General features: G+C 30.1%; 1 protein-coding gene across 1 annotated transcript; it reads right to left on the bottom strand.

The window, feature by feature from the left end:
- Positions 1-4,360: 4,360 nt before the first annotated feature.
- Positions 4,361-7,917, bottom strand: LOTGIDRAFT_130385 (hypothetical protein; the record flags this gene model as incomplete). Its single annotated transcript, XM_009065287.1, has 4 exons — positions 4,361-4,544; positions 5,120-5,249; positions 7,162-7,275; positions 7,683-7,917. Coding segments are annotated over 4 exons (663 nt in total), but the record flags the coding sequence as incomplete, so codon positions are not given.
- Positions 7,918-14,439: the final 6,522 nt, after the last annotated feature.

Below are 14,439 nucleotides of genomic sequence, written 5' to 3'. Positions count from 1 at the left end.
TTTTTTTCTTTTTTGCATTTGCAACACAGCAGTAAAAGGTCTATATCATGTGGGCCATAATATGCAATATTTTTTACAGGTTATCAGTATTTCCCCTAACTCCTAAGCTCTGAATAACCTTCATCACATCAAATCTCGTGTGTCCCAATTTGTCAGATCATGTCTTCTTCATTTGCATTTACCTGAAATAGCAGAATCAATTGAAATAGTACAAAGACTAAGTTTCACAGAAAAATGTCAAACTAGCAAAAGAATAGAATGTAACCTAGTTTTGATGGTGAATACAAAGTTTCACATGGCTAATGTTTCAGCAATTTGATATCCCCATGTAAAATAAATGAACCATTTCCCTTTGTATTTAGAAGCAAAACATATCTCCCTTTAAACAATGTCCCAATGGACAGTGACCATGGAAAAAAAGAAAACCTATATAAAAGCAAAGTTGTTGAATGCCGTAACGGTTTATATGCAACAATAAATAAATTCATCTGGGCAATACCACCAGCTGCACAAATCTCATTGGATTTCTGTTAGTACACAACTATCAAGGTTTATGCTTACAATTGAGAAACAGTGAAAAACAAATAAGGATTTAAAAATTTAATTTATTATAAAATGTATACCTCAACATAGGGAAGACTTACAATTCAATATAAACAAAAGCAAGACATGGGTGTAACATTGGGTAAGTTTATTCACATGGAAAAATTGGGTTGTCAAGAAACCTGATCTGTAATTAATTGGTACAAAGGACAGGATTTAACGCTTGGACAATGTGGCAAATATTACTTGCTCTTGATAAATATATTTGATATATATTGGCCTTTTCACAAACTTACAAAAATAAGACATTTCAAATTATTGAATGTGGTTTGAAATTATATTAATGATATTGCTGCTAAAAATAATTACAATTTTATTCAAATAATGTCATAAAAACTATGTAAAATTACCGTAATACATAAGGAATGTAGGTTTTCTGATTTTTGAGCTAGGGCACATACATTATATAATTTAAAGTAATAAGCATTGTATTTAAATAAAATGTATAATGTTATAAGTATAATAATTTTGAGCAATGAAATATTTATGCTATTTGTCAATATTAGGGCCGGGTAAAATAATCATTTATCGTCGCTCGATTATCGACTATCAAATTTCATAATTAAGTGTCTCAACACAATTTTCTCTTCAGCTCATAACTGACTCACAATGAACTATGATATTGGGCTGAATGTAAGACAGGACCATGTCCATCTGTATTGGTCCTATTTTTGACCCATGTAAAATAAATGATAATATCAACATGGAAGACTGCTTAACTACTTTGGTTGAATAGTGATTGTAACATAGACAAATATTTTGACTATTGATTGATATCAAGGACTGTTGTCAATAACAAATCTCAATTTAAAAATTGATACCCAGCCCTAGTCAATAAGCAAAATATAAAATATTAAAACCACACCACAATACATAAATAACAATATAAACCTTTCAAGACAGTATTTAGCATCTAATATTATATAAATACAGTAGTTAGTTCAACAAGAGCACTTTTCAGATTGAATAGATAATGGAAGAAGGCACACCTTAGGGCTGCTGTAATTATCTGTGCCTCATTTAAATAAGTTTATGCCAATAAAGCAAAAACAAAATGGTATGATTAAGAATGATCTATTCATGTGCTGTGTTACTAGCTGCTTTCGTTTCACTATCATCTTGTTATGCACCAGCTTCAAAATAAGAATTTCCTTTTGTGCACCGATTTATCAATTTTGTTAATATCGTTAACCATTCTGTTTTTTCAGAAGTGTTAATAGGGATAGTAATCCTTTATTTATAAACTTCATTTGCTTGTAACTTTTTTGAAAATGGTTCGTTTAACTCAATATTCCACCAAAATATAAAGTTCAACTCTGTTTTTAGATTTGAAAGATTATTTTTTAATTTTCCATGCACACTGCCATTTTAATGACAAATAAGTACATTTGAATGAAGTCTTAATATGAGATGACCTTAGGAATAAGAACATTGTAAAAAAATAAGATGATGAACTTAATGGACTATATGCATAGCATATGACTTTATAAAAGCCCTTTCAAAAAAAAATTAAATATTTGCCAAGAAAATTGATCCCATTTTAAACCTATGTGTAAAGTAATAACAAAAAATAGTTCAAAAATATTGAGTTTTCATTACATGTACATAATTTGAATCATTTAATAATAATGAAACCTTTAAAATGAGCCTTAACTTTTATTTTTTAAGAATGACTTGTTTGGTCTCAAATCTTTAAAAATAGTTCACACTGATTATGCCATTTTTTGGAAGAGTTTATTCAAAAGTTGAGGGAGTGCTAAGTAAATAAGTAACAAACTATTTTCAGTTTTAAGATGTATATATATAAAAAGTATGATAATATTTTATAATGACAGTAACAAATAAGATATAATGAATGACTAATACTGTACCATAGATGGCGTCATATTAACAAAAATATTATAACAAAATATTCATTATACATACATTAATTCTCAACTATTAAAAAGCACTTTTTTGTTATATAATAGCACTTTTAGTTGTCATGGTAAATATCAGGTTTTCTTTTGGCATCTTATCTCATTGATTTAAAATTACAAGCGTAAATTTTGCACATATTGGGAGATTTCCTAACATAAACACAGAAATATTAGGTATACATGTAATTGAGCAAAGATAATGCACATCCAAGTCGTATCCAAAACATTCCACCTAAGTAAAGTAATGATCAACTGTACAGTTTGAATTAATTCTTAAACCCATAGTGGACTTTTTGTGTTACTGTGTATGTCTTGAATTGTCCCTAGAAGTGCACAAATATAATTGCTCCATTATAGTATAAATGATACACCATCCATATTTCATACCTTGTATATATTTGTTACTACTGATTCTACCTCAAAAACAAAGAGGAGTAGTCTTTGTTTAGAAATGAAATGAATGGATTTTACATCCAACTTTTCTGCACCATGTGGGCTAATGAAGACGAATATACCTCCGCCACACAAGTCATAAAAATTTCTTATTGATTATATAGAGGTAACTATTGAGCAAAATTTTAAGATCATGAAGAAAATATTTTAAATTGTTCCCGTTATCATTATTAATTATTATTGTTTAATTCACCATAATGCATATGATAATCATGTAACTGACTTTGAAGATCGATAACGCGGGCCAGTGCATCATCGGCTGTCAAAGTTTTCTCTTCCAATTTTCGTTCCAAAGTTTGTATCCGAGTATTATTCGTAACCTGCATTGTTTCTATACGCTTTTCATACCTCTCCTTCATTTTTGTTAATTCAGATTTTAAAGCTTTGATGGTTGTGTCCCCTTTACTTTTACACCGTTGTAATTCATCCTTTAATGCAGTCACTTGTAAATGTAACTCTGGCACGCTTGGCTCGACTTTTCCATTCATTTCAGTTTCGCCATTTAGAGAGCTTTCTTCTGTTTGAGTAGAAGAGTTATTAATATTAACATATACTGTAGAAGCGGCACTATTTGTAACTGATACAGGCTTATGACAGTTAAATTCTGCTGTTCTATCATTTAAGTCACTGACATACGCCTGTACATTCACTGTTTTCATTGGATCATAGTATAAATTATCTGGAGTTGAAGGATAACTGTTGTCACTATCTGAATTTTTATTTTGTCGACGTTCACTAATTCGTCTCCCACGCACTATCTTCGACTTGCGTTTTGGTGGAATAGGTTTGCCATTCTCATCATACCGTGGTAGACTAGCACTCTTGTCACTATCCGGACTTAATAAATTATCATCACCCTTAGAATTAGGATATCTAGCTAATGGTAAAGTCAATGATTTTCTTTTAGATTCTGAATCTTTATCTTTAGTAAATATATCTTCTACATCACAATCAATATAAGAGAAATCTGCCCAGTCTGGGTTAGACTCAGGATCTATGGGAGGTTCTAGTTTAGTTGAACTGTCCAATAAACCCAGGAGGTCATCAACAGGTATTTCACGCACAGTACTTCTGTTAGAGTAATCTAACATAAACACAGTGTCAAAATAATGTACCATAATATATACCAATTGTTGATTTAAATCAGCCGTTACTAATAATAGTTCAGGATTATCATCCATATGCCGAATAATATTTGGTCCAAACATTAACGCTATATTAGCAGACGTCATTTTATTTTTGTCTGATTTTTCAGTCACTGATTTTAAAAATGTGCACAGATATTTGAGAATATTATAATTATCTACTGGTAGCAGATACATAGCTGTTTGAAGTTCCATAACAAATTCATTTTTACCATCAGCTTCAGCACTTTGAAATTTCATGGCAATGTTCATAAACTTCTGATAGAATTCACAAGGCACTATAGATTCGGGTAGTTCTCTAAGATAATGTTTTAATAGAGAAGCTACGGTATGAACATCAACTTCTAAACTTTCTAATGACACTCTATCAGCAGAGTCAAACTTCTCTTTCAGTTCACGGATTAAAACTGTTCTCCCAGGTAATCTGAAAGTACATTATAAACAACATGAAAATATCGCATATTGATTGTCAATTGAGGAGCCTGTAACTTCAGTAATACAAAACAGTCCATTGTTGTGCTTGTGGGGGTAGCTCTATTGGTCAGTTCTGCATAGTTCAGAATTCATGGAATCAACTTGATGTTCAAATGAAAGCTCGAACAGTGCTCAGAATACATTCTAATTGTAAAGTAGGTGTAAACAGAATTCAAATGGCCAAGAAAGAAATAGATGGGAAAATTTTGAATGTGACACTGTTTGATCAAGACCAGAATTGAAACCAACAGAACCTGTTCAAAACTCTTGCAAGGGTTTCCTTCTTCGTAAATAATGAAATGAATGGGGTTTTACTTTTCTGCACAATGTGGGCTAATGAATACGGGCAACGCCATGCTACATGAAACGACGGAAATTTTGCCAGGTCAGCTGCATTGGTCTGCTCTCTTTCGATTTCCACAAGTCGATGGATCTTTAATGTGCACAGCTTTGTCAATAATGAAGGGAATTCTTAGTGGTATATTATCATAAAAAAATTGTCTAGGAATAAATCAAATGTCTTACCTGAATAATCCTTCAGTTTCGAGGCCATGTTTTAATAAATATTCTACACAGAGCTCAACTATTAATGGTACAGAGCGGAATTGTTTATGTTCATATTTCATAGTGTCTTCTATAGAATGACCAAATATAGCTGTAAAATATATAAATGCAATAGTAGTTAAATGCAAAAAATATTATCCATTGAACATCTTGTTCATAGCACGTAGTGTTTTTCAGTGGAATAGCAAAGATAGTTGCCCATGTCGGTTTATAACTGTTAATTCCAGACACAAGGAAAAAAACGCAATATTGCATCGCAGACTGGGTAGGGTCAGAGTTAAACTAAACTAAACTATTTCATATTTTCATTACTTTATTTATACTATAACCTTGAAGTAAGTAAAGAGAAAAAAGAATTTCTGAAAGTCAATATGTATGAGTCAGAAGAAATACAGTATTTTATATTATTAAAATCATTGATTTTAAAGCATTGTCAACATTCAGCCAACACTGAGAATAATGACTTATATTCATAAAATAAATGATTAAGTTTATATTTAGATTCTAAAGTATAAAAATAAATTGGTTGTGTGGAATTTCTTTTATGATTTACTATGCATTGAATTTATCTTTAGCTCCTGTGCCAGCGCATCTGCACAATGGTCAAGATACTGCAAACTTCGTGTTGTAACTTGACTGCAATAGCAATCTTTCTCTATCACGGATTGCAGTGATTTGATTGGATTGTATCATACATTGTATGTTAACAAATACAGTCAATCATAGCCCTAGACAGAAATATTATTTATCTCATTTCTTGCACAAAATGTGACGAACAATACGTTGGGGAGACAAAAAATTCGTTAAGGGTCCGTTTCAACCATCGTAAGTCTGACATCAACCTAAAAAAAATTAATAAAACCGTTTCAAAACACTTCAATCAACTCGATCACCAATTAACAGACCTGAAAATTATTCCCATTGAACAGATATACGAACAACCTGGCATTGATACAAAGAAAATTCGACTCATTCGCGAAAATTATTGGATAAACAAATTACAAACCATGCATCCTTTGGGAATGAACATCCAAGTTGATTTCCAAACTATACCTTTTGTTATTCAATACAACAACACAGCTGGTCAAGTTCCCCGATTAATTATCCGTCTTTACAAAGAATTGCAGGAAAAATTTCCAACAGTCTTTACAAATGATTTAGTTATCGCCTATACCCGTAATAAAAATCTAAATGATATCTTAGTCTGTGGTAGATTACCCCCCATTCCCCTTCCATAGGTTTAGTACATTTCCTTTAATTAATATTTCTTATTTATGATAACTTGCAATTGAAGATGTTCCTCGCAAAAATATCATACATGTATACTATTTTCACTTAATAAATTATATATATTTTTTATATGAAATACGCATTTTCCTTTTCATTTAATATAGGACAATTCCACAGTTTCACCAGTGAAAATGTTTATTATAATTTCCATGGTTATTAATGTTCCTGTTGGAACCAGTATTCTTCTTATATATTTCAGATTCGGAAGATAATGGATTTACATTTCAAATATTCTATATCACTCTTTTAAACTAACTTCACAAACATTGCTCTATCACTAGAGGTTACGCCTACATGCCTGTGCCTGTGCTTTCGTAACATTGCTTAACCGCAATATTACAACCTTAAATTCCTAGACAGACAGAATGTAAACATTATGGTTTATTGTTTACAGACATTCTTTCGAGCACTCTGATTGGCTATATTCATTATCGTACAATTCAATCCCTGGATTTACAAACAAATATGGCTACTGCAGTCAAGGTATTAGATGCAGTTCATAATAGCTTGAAAACAGTGTGAAGATGGTGCCAGTACCTACTGATAAAAATCAACTTCCATAACCTTCAACTCTACCATCAAGGAATTTTAAATATCATGAAAACAACTTATGATAATACAGATTGGCTTGTCATATCCTTTAATACAACACCATGGAAATCTATTAAAGTAACATTTATAACACTATCTAATGTGATTCAAATTCTACTTACCACCCCCTTTACCACCATACAGAGCCCAAGTGAGAGATTTCACCCATAGTTTTCTTTCTTCATCAGATGCTGCACATAATAAAACACTCTCTGTATCAGATCTAGCATATTTACCTAACAAAACATCATTTTAATATACATCTTCAGGGAGACAATGTCTTTATGGAGGTAAATGAGGCAAATGTCTTACTTAATTTGAAACAACAACCACAAATGAGAAGTGGCCTTCAACTTGACAGAAAAATTTCTTTCACCAGAATGAGTAACAAGTCAATAATGACTCTTAGTGCCATTATTTGAATTTTATGTATTCAATTTGGTTTAATCAGACATCTATGATCTTTATTGAATATTATCAGAATTTAGTCAATTGTAGAGATTAGCCGTCCTTTTAGTAAATGTAGGTATTATTTCATCAAATGATATTTTAAATATAAAAAATTCCAATGTCTTGATTATCAGTAATACCTGTAATCTTAATAGCAAATAATATTTATCATAAAACAGGCATTAAAAATAACATAACTTACTAGCCACAATCTCAAATGTATATTTATCAGGGTCATCTGGATTAGGTGAATGTACTATAACTCTCTGTCCATCTAAAAAATACGATCCTTGTGACTTGGTCTCGTCTGGTCGTGTAAAATAAAACAACACACTACCATTTAGAACAAACCATCTCCTATGCCATGTTTTCATTACACCACCCTGTTTCTTCAACCAGCCACATGTTCCTTTCTTTCGTTTCTCCATTTTAAAACCTATAGATATAATAAAAATGCGTACAAGCAAAACAATTCCTTAAACAAGAACCTTGTGCACAGCATGACAAAATCAGGAGCAATAATAGATAGCTTATAGTCGTGTACTCCTTAAATGAGAAGTACCATCAGGCGTTTCAGAAAGAGTTAGAATGGTCAACTTGGCATGCGGCACCTGTCACAGCTATAACGCACAAAATCATGAGATACAACCAGATCAATTCATGCCTGACTAAGATATGGAGTATGTTTTAATGATTATTAGATAATGTTGTAAGTAATGGCTATCCATCTCTGTGGTACCATCAACCTTCTTTTATCTTGTAGTTATTTTACCAGAACATCAACATGTTTATTATTAAACACTTTACACAAACAAAAAACATCCACAAATATTTGGTACATAGCCATATTCAATTTAATTGATTTTGGCAGGAATCTGACTTCAATTAATTCCCCTCAACACCACTTGATTTATGGTGATTTATAGTTCTACATTCTTAATCATAGTTGTTAATAAAAAAACAATACTTGGGATTGACCAGATCATGCAGTTTTATTGCACAATATCTATTACTTCACTTTCAACAAAAAGTTTAAAGTAAAAAATATATTCCAATCCCTAAGAATTCCTGAACTATAACAAATAGAAAATTATGGCATGACAATTTCACCAAGACTTTTTTTAAGTTTAGAAAAAAAAATTCAGGTTAAAGGAATACTACCTCTTAGTAGGACTATAATCTTCAAATTCTTTAAAATCACTCAAACTATATCGCATTATTGGCAAAATAGTTCTCTTGTCATGTTTTTTAAATAGCTTTATATGAGCATTATTACCTTATCATTTTGTAAATATGTTATTGTAGTTGTATGTAAAAAGATCCCAGGGAAGATTGCCTTGTACAACTGGGTTTCTAATAAAGTTATTATTATTATTATTATAACAATTGAAATACTAAAAAATTGAAATGCTCTACTTACAAAATCATAATAAATCCTTATTTCTAAAATACTACTTTAAATGATAGAAATTTCTACTGTAGATAATTGATAACATATCAAGGATTTAATGGAGAAGATTTTTGGCAAGATTTCAAGATAATAAAAGGTAAAAACTATGTGTAGATTAATGTTTTCTAATCTAATAACAGTATGTTAATCAGTACACATTACAAACATCACATTGTATAAAACATGATATAACATCTAATTCAGTATTTAACTATCATATATATTTACTAAGTAATATTTATTATATTTGTATTCCATGTATCTTCATTATAATTTCACTCAATTTTTAACCCATATGCTATATTTAGTATATTAAGAGAATTAAGACAAATGTTTATGTCAGGGTGACATTGTTGGTAAATCAAAATTTGAAGTTCTTTATAAATCAAACTTGATTGACATCTTTAAAACAGTACTGTTATCTTAGAATAACTCACTGTAAAAAAACAAATCTAAAAGATCTATGTGATCATATTCTATCAGTATATTAAATTTTGGCTGATATTCAAATTCTAATGAAAATAATCACAGTAAAATTTCATTAACGACAAATATGCGGAGAGCGGTTTTTTTCTATCAGCGCAATTAATTCTCAAATAGTTGCTAGAACGACAATGTCATCTTATATGGAAATGGTGTTAGAGACTTCTTACCATAAAACTAAACTATAAATATAACTATAATGTTGCTTTTTCTCTCTTTCAAAACAAACGAACTAATTGTTCTGAAAATTCATTTAACCAAAGAGAAAGAAGCAGTATTTCTCAAGTCAATGGTTTGGTACAATAATATATCTATTATGTTGTAAATCATTTTAGAATTTCTGTGAAAAACCGTCCAGAATGATAATGTTCTCTGATTAGACTATCATTCACAAAAAAAGTATTCATTACTTTAGTATAAACATTGTAGTAATTACTTCTTAACAGGCCACCTTTTAAAAACAGAACTTTCAAAGAATTTTTATCACTGTGTATTTTGTGCTTCATCTTAAAATGATAATGTGAGGTCAACACAGTAGGAATTACTGCAATCAAGTCTATATTCGACTGATCTGAGCCCACCTATATTTCCAAAACTGACACTCAATATAATGATGTCTAATCATATAACATGATTGAATAAATCTGATTTCATAAAGCGAAATATATCTGAACTTTGATTTCTACCTCTTCTTCTATTGTCTATTATTCAACCTTTATACCTATATCCACAGACTTAGTTATTTTCTCTTACTATAGTTACTTACTTTTGAAGTGAGGATTCATTTTTGATCCAAAATGTTTTATTAAATATCACATATAAATCAATCTATAAACTTTCAGTGTTCACTTTTCAATCCAATTCTCTCAATTAACACAAATTGTTTTGTTTAAGAAATACACAAGAAATCACCATCTTAATTAACATCCTGTTAAATAGGAAAGTAATCTTTAATTGTTGTGTATTAACCCTTGACCAGTCAAATAGTCAAAACATAGAACAGTATTGTATTTGAATTATTAATAGAAAGTCACAATGATATGCATCCTTATTTTTCAGAACAACTCATTATAGAAGTTTTAAGCGTCTATATCACTATGACATAATATAATATCATATCTTATAAAGAACTTTGTTATTATCTTGAATTGAATTGAAGGGTATTTTAATTGAAGATTCTATAGAGATGATTGGAAAAAGATGACTGGCTTAAATTGTTAAAACTGAACAAACACGATTGTGTTTCCACAGCATAAACAAACACTTTAACTGAGAACCTTGAACAGGTCATCTTTATATATGAAGTTCTCAGATCTCAGATTAATAATCAGATTAATAATAGAAAAACATCTATTGTTTGCATTCAAAAACACACCCAGATCAAATGTGGCTATGCATGTTTAAGAAAGGGACAATATCACAGATGATGTCCTGACTAAATTTCCTTCATTGCACACTGCAGTCCAATCAGTCGAAATAATGTAGGATTTAAAACTCCATTTCATTTCAAAAATTTTAAGACAATAATAAGATATTCTTGAGATTTGCTGACAAGACAATAATTCAATCTATTCAAAACTGCTGGAATGAATAATGTGTCATATATCTAACCTATTATTAGTATGGAACCTGCCTGTTGACAAGCTGATTAATCCAGTACATGATTTTATTACATGACATCAAAACATATAGGAAGTTATGACACATTATCATATCATTGATAATAAATCAAAATATATTCACAGATAACAAAATAAAAGTCGAGGTCACACCTGTGTGATATCTATAAATAATATGACATCATTTTTGTACCTACTTTAAAACAATGACTAATATTATAATTCCTATTATAATTCATTAGAAGATTCATTTTATCAAAATGACTTTTACTCATGACTTTGTGTCAACTCCCCTGTTCATTACACCCACACACACAAAATTAACCTTACGCCAGCTCTTCAAATATACACACAACATTCCTTAATATCTTACCTAACTTCTACACTGTGCAGTCAGCTATTCAGCTATATATAATTGGCAATAACTCAGAAACATGCTGAAAAATTTCCTAATATATAAGCAAGCAGTGCACACTAAATAAAATCAGGTCATTACTCTCTGATTAAATCAGAATTGACAAACAGAATGGGTTTGTAAAAAAAATACAAAATACTTTTAGAACTTAATGGATTGTAAAGAGGTTTTCACAACTTTTTTTGTGTATCAGGTACAATGATTGCATCGATTTGCACAATTCAAATTTCCATTTAAACATCTGTATATTTTCTACTATTCCAGCAAAACTAAGCGATTGATGACGTCACTACTGCAAAATCTATTTATATCATATGAGGCCCTTTGTGATCGTTTCATCATGCTTAGTTTTCGTGAAGTTGTTAGAACCACAGATACTGGATAATCGGAATGGTTCAAAACTGATGCTATCAGTGTCCCTGATACATATAAAATGTTCAAAAAACCTCTTTACAATCCCTTTAAAACATGTACAAACAAAAATTTAGTTTCTTTTCAATCAGTATTACAAGCCATATACTTAGTGCATTTGATATTCAATCAGAACTCATTTCAACTTGATACATGTATATACTGAAAGAAGACCTAATCTTCTAAAGATTATTTATAAATATCTCATTCAGATATCATATGACATCTTCAATAGACTATTCACAATACTATACAATTATTATCTATTAAAGATGGATTCCCTAGACATAGTAAATCTTTAATAATGACCTAGTATTCACAATCTCTAGCTTGTGCATTGTATGAAAGATGCCGCTCACCTATAACATTTCTAATCATTAATCAAGATTGTCCAAGAAATAAGTTTCCTTGTAAGTCAGAATATAAGGGGGAGGGAAAGTAGGCTGATGATTCTGCTGCCAATTTCCCTCTTTGTACACTGCTACATGTTACTGCAAGATCCCCTTCCCAATACATGAATAGAGAATATACTAACAAATATTACCAATTATATCAATAAACCAAAATCAGTTTTTATCACTCCTTTATACTTCTTTATTTTAAATAAACTACCTGAACTAAATTTAACAGCGAAATATATAGTTTTAAATTCATGACCTAGGCCTGTGCTTTTTATGTGAATTTTATTCATATATCACCATAACACACAAATCATGAACTTTGATACACCATCTTGCCTTAATTGATATAAGTAAAACCTACTTGAATAATTGAAATAATTTGACTTACTGATTTAATTAATTAACTTCCGTCTAATTTTATCTCTCTCCACACCATTTATATTGATAATTTATATATTATCTAATTAGATCAACCATCTTGACATAACTAACAGCCCTGCATTATTATAAAATGAAGCATGACTGAAGTACAGGTTGACAAGGTGGTGAAGTTCTTTCAACACAATAACTTATTAAGTTGATCGTGTATTATTCATCTTGCAGAGTAAAAAAAAGCAATCATGTAAGATGGGATTTTTATTGATTTTGTTGCTGGTTCAATAACAACCTGAGAAAAAAATCAAAGGTGTTCTGATCAGGGATTATGCCCCTACCTACTAAGAAATAAGAATAAGAGCGATTGTAATTGAAAACAGATTCTTCTTGTTTGAATAGTGAGAATAAATACTTTGATAATAAGGAGCTAAAAATTTGGGTTTTCTTTTCATTTATCAGTCATAAACTGTAATACAATCTTCATACAGGTACAACATAAACTTCATTATCAGTATTCACCTAAAGATGACTATGATTGATGAAATGAGTTGAAAAATAAAATTCTAGATACCATAAACTTGTGTTGACTAGCTCACAGTAAATTACTTGTAGAATTTTTTTTTAATAGAACTGTAAATCATATTTTACTGTTTCAGATCGGTAACTTATTAATGTGATCTTTTGAAATAATTTTTGAAAATAGTGTACTCTCGTTTTCAACGATAATCAGGCGAACACAACTAATGTTGACGTCACTGATATATCTCAACATTGCTTCGTCTGATGTCGAATCTTATATTGAATGAATTATTTTGTTGGTGATTATTGGTGATAAATTACAGTTAGATTTTACAAAGATACAGGTTTTAAACGGTAATTTACTATTTTATATTACATAGTTCCTGTTATGGGCATAGATATGTAAACGAGCGTCATATATTTATAGGAATCGATAGGAAGTCTATTTATGGAATTCTCTGTCAGAAACCCAATTGACAGATGAGGAAATATATTTAGGAGAGGAATTGGAATAATGTACTGTTTTATTGAATGAATTTTTGAATAGTGTATGGTTTTGAAAATGAAAATGCCAGTTGAAATCAAATGTTCACTATGAAATCAAGTACTTTCAATAATAGAATGTTTTAGTGGTTGACTGAATTATTTAGAATGTTGCCAGTAATGATTTGTTTTATCTGGATCAATTCTTGGGTAATGATTATTAAGCTACAAATGTATCTGTATAAATAAACAGGAGTCCAGGTACAAACACAGTTCATTGTGGTCAATGACTTGTCATTGTCATAATTATTCTAATCTGAAATTCAGCAAATCTTAAATAGTCTAATGTAGACCACTTTATTTCAAAGTTAAAACTTCTTTCTTAAAAAAATGGAAATTAGTAACAATGATAATAGATTCATAAAAATTTCTTTATTTGAAATTAGTTCAGTGAATCTGATTTTGGTGTTAATAAGCTCTTACCAATGGGTAAGCTGAAATGTATTTTTGTATGGTGAAGATATTTTGCTCTTAAAGGTTTACCAAAATTTAGCAAGTTAGTGCTCATGAGCCCCATCTAACTTTTTTGCTAAACTTTACACATTGAACCATAATATATTGGCTTTAAATTTCAGAGAGGCAACCCATGACTTTAGTTTGACAGCATTGTTAAATGCATAAGTGTATAATTGATTATTTTGTTACAAGATGCAATTCTTGTTCACATAATATTCATTTACAAATTTGTTCTTGTGAAAAATATATTGAAACTGGTGTCTGTATATTGAAACTAA

Source organism: Lottia gigantea, assembly GCF_000327385.1.
Source record: "Lottia gigantea unplaced genomic scaffold LOTGIsca_69, whole genome shotgun sequence".
NCBI classification, from domain to species: Eukaryota; Metazoa; Mollusca; class Gastropoda; family Lottiidae; genus Lottia; species Lottia gigantea.
The sequence above is the reverse complement of the archived record's forward strand: the minus strand, read 5'-3'. Positions and strand labels throughout refer to the sequence as shown.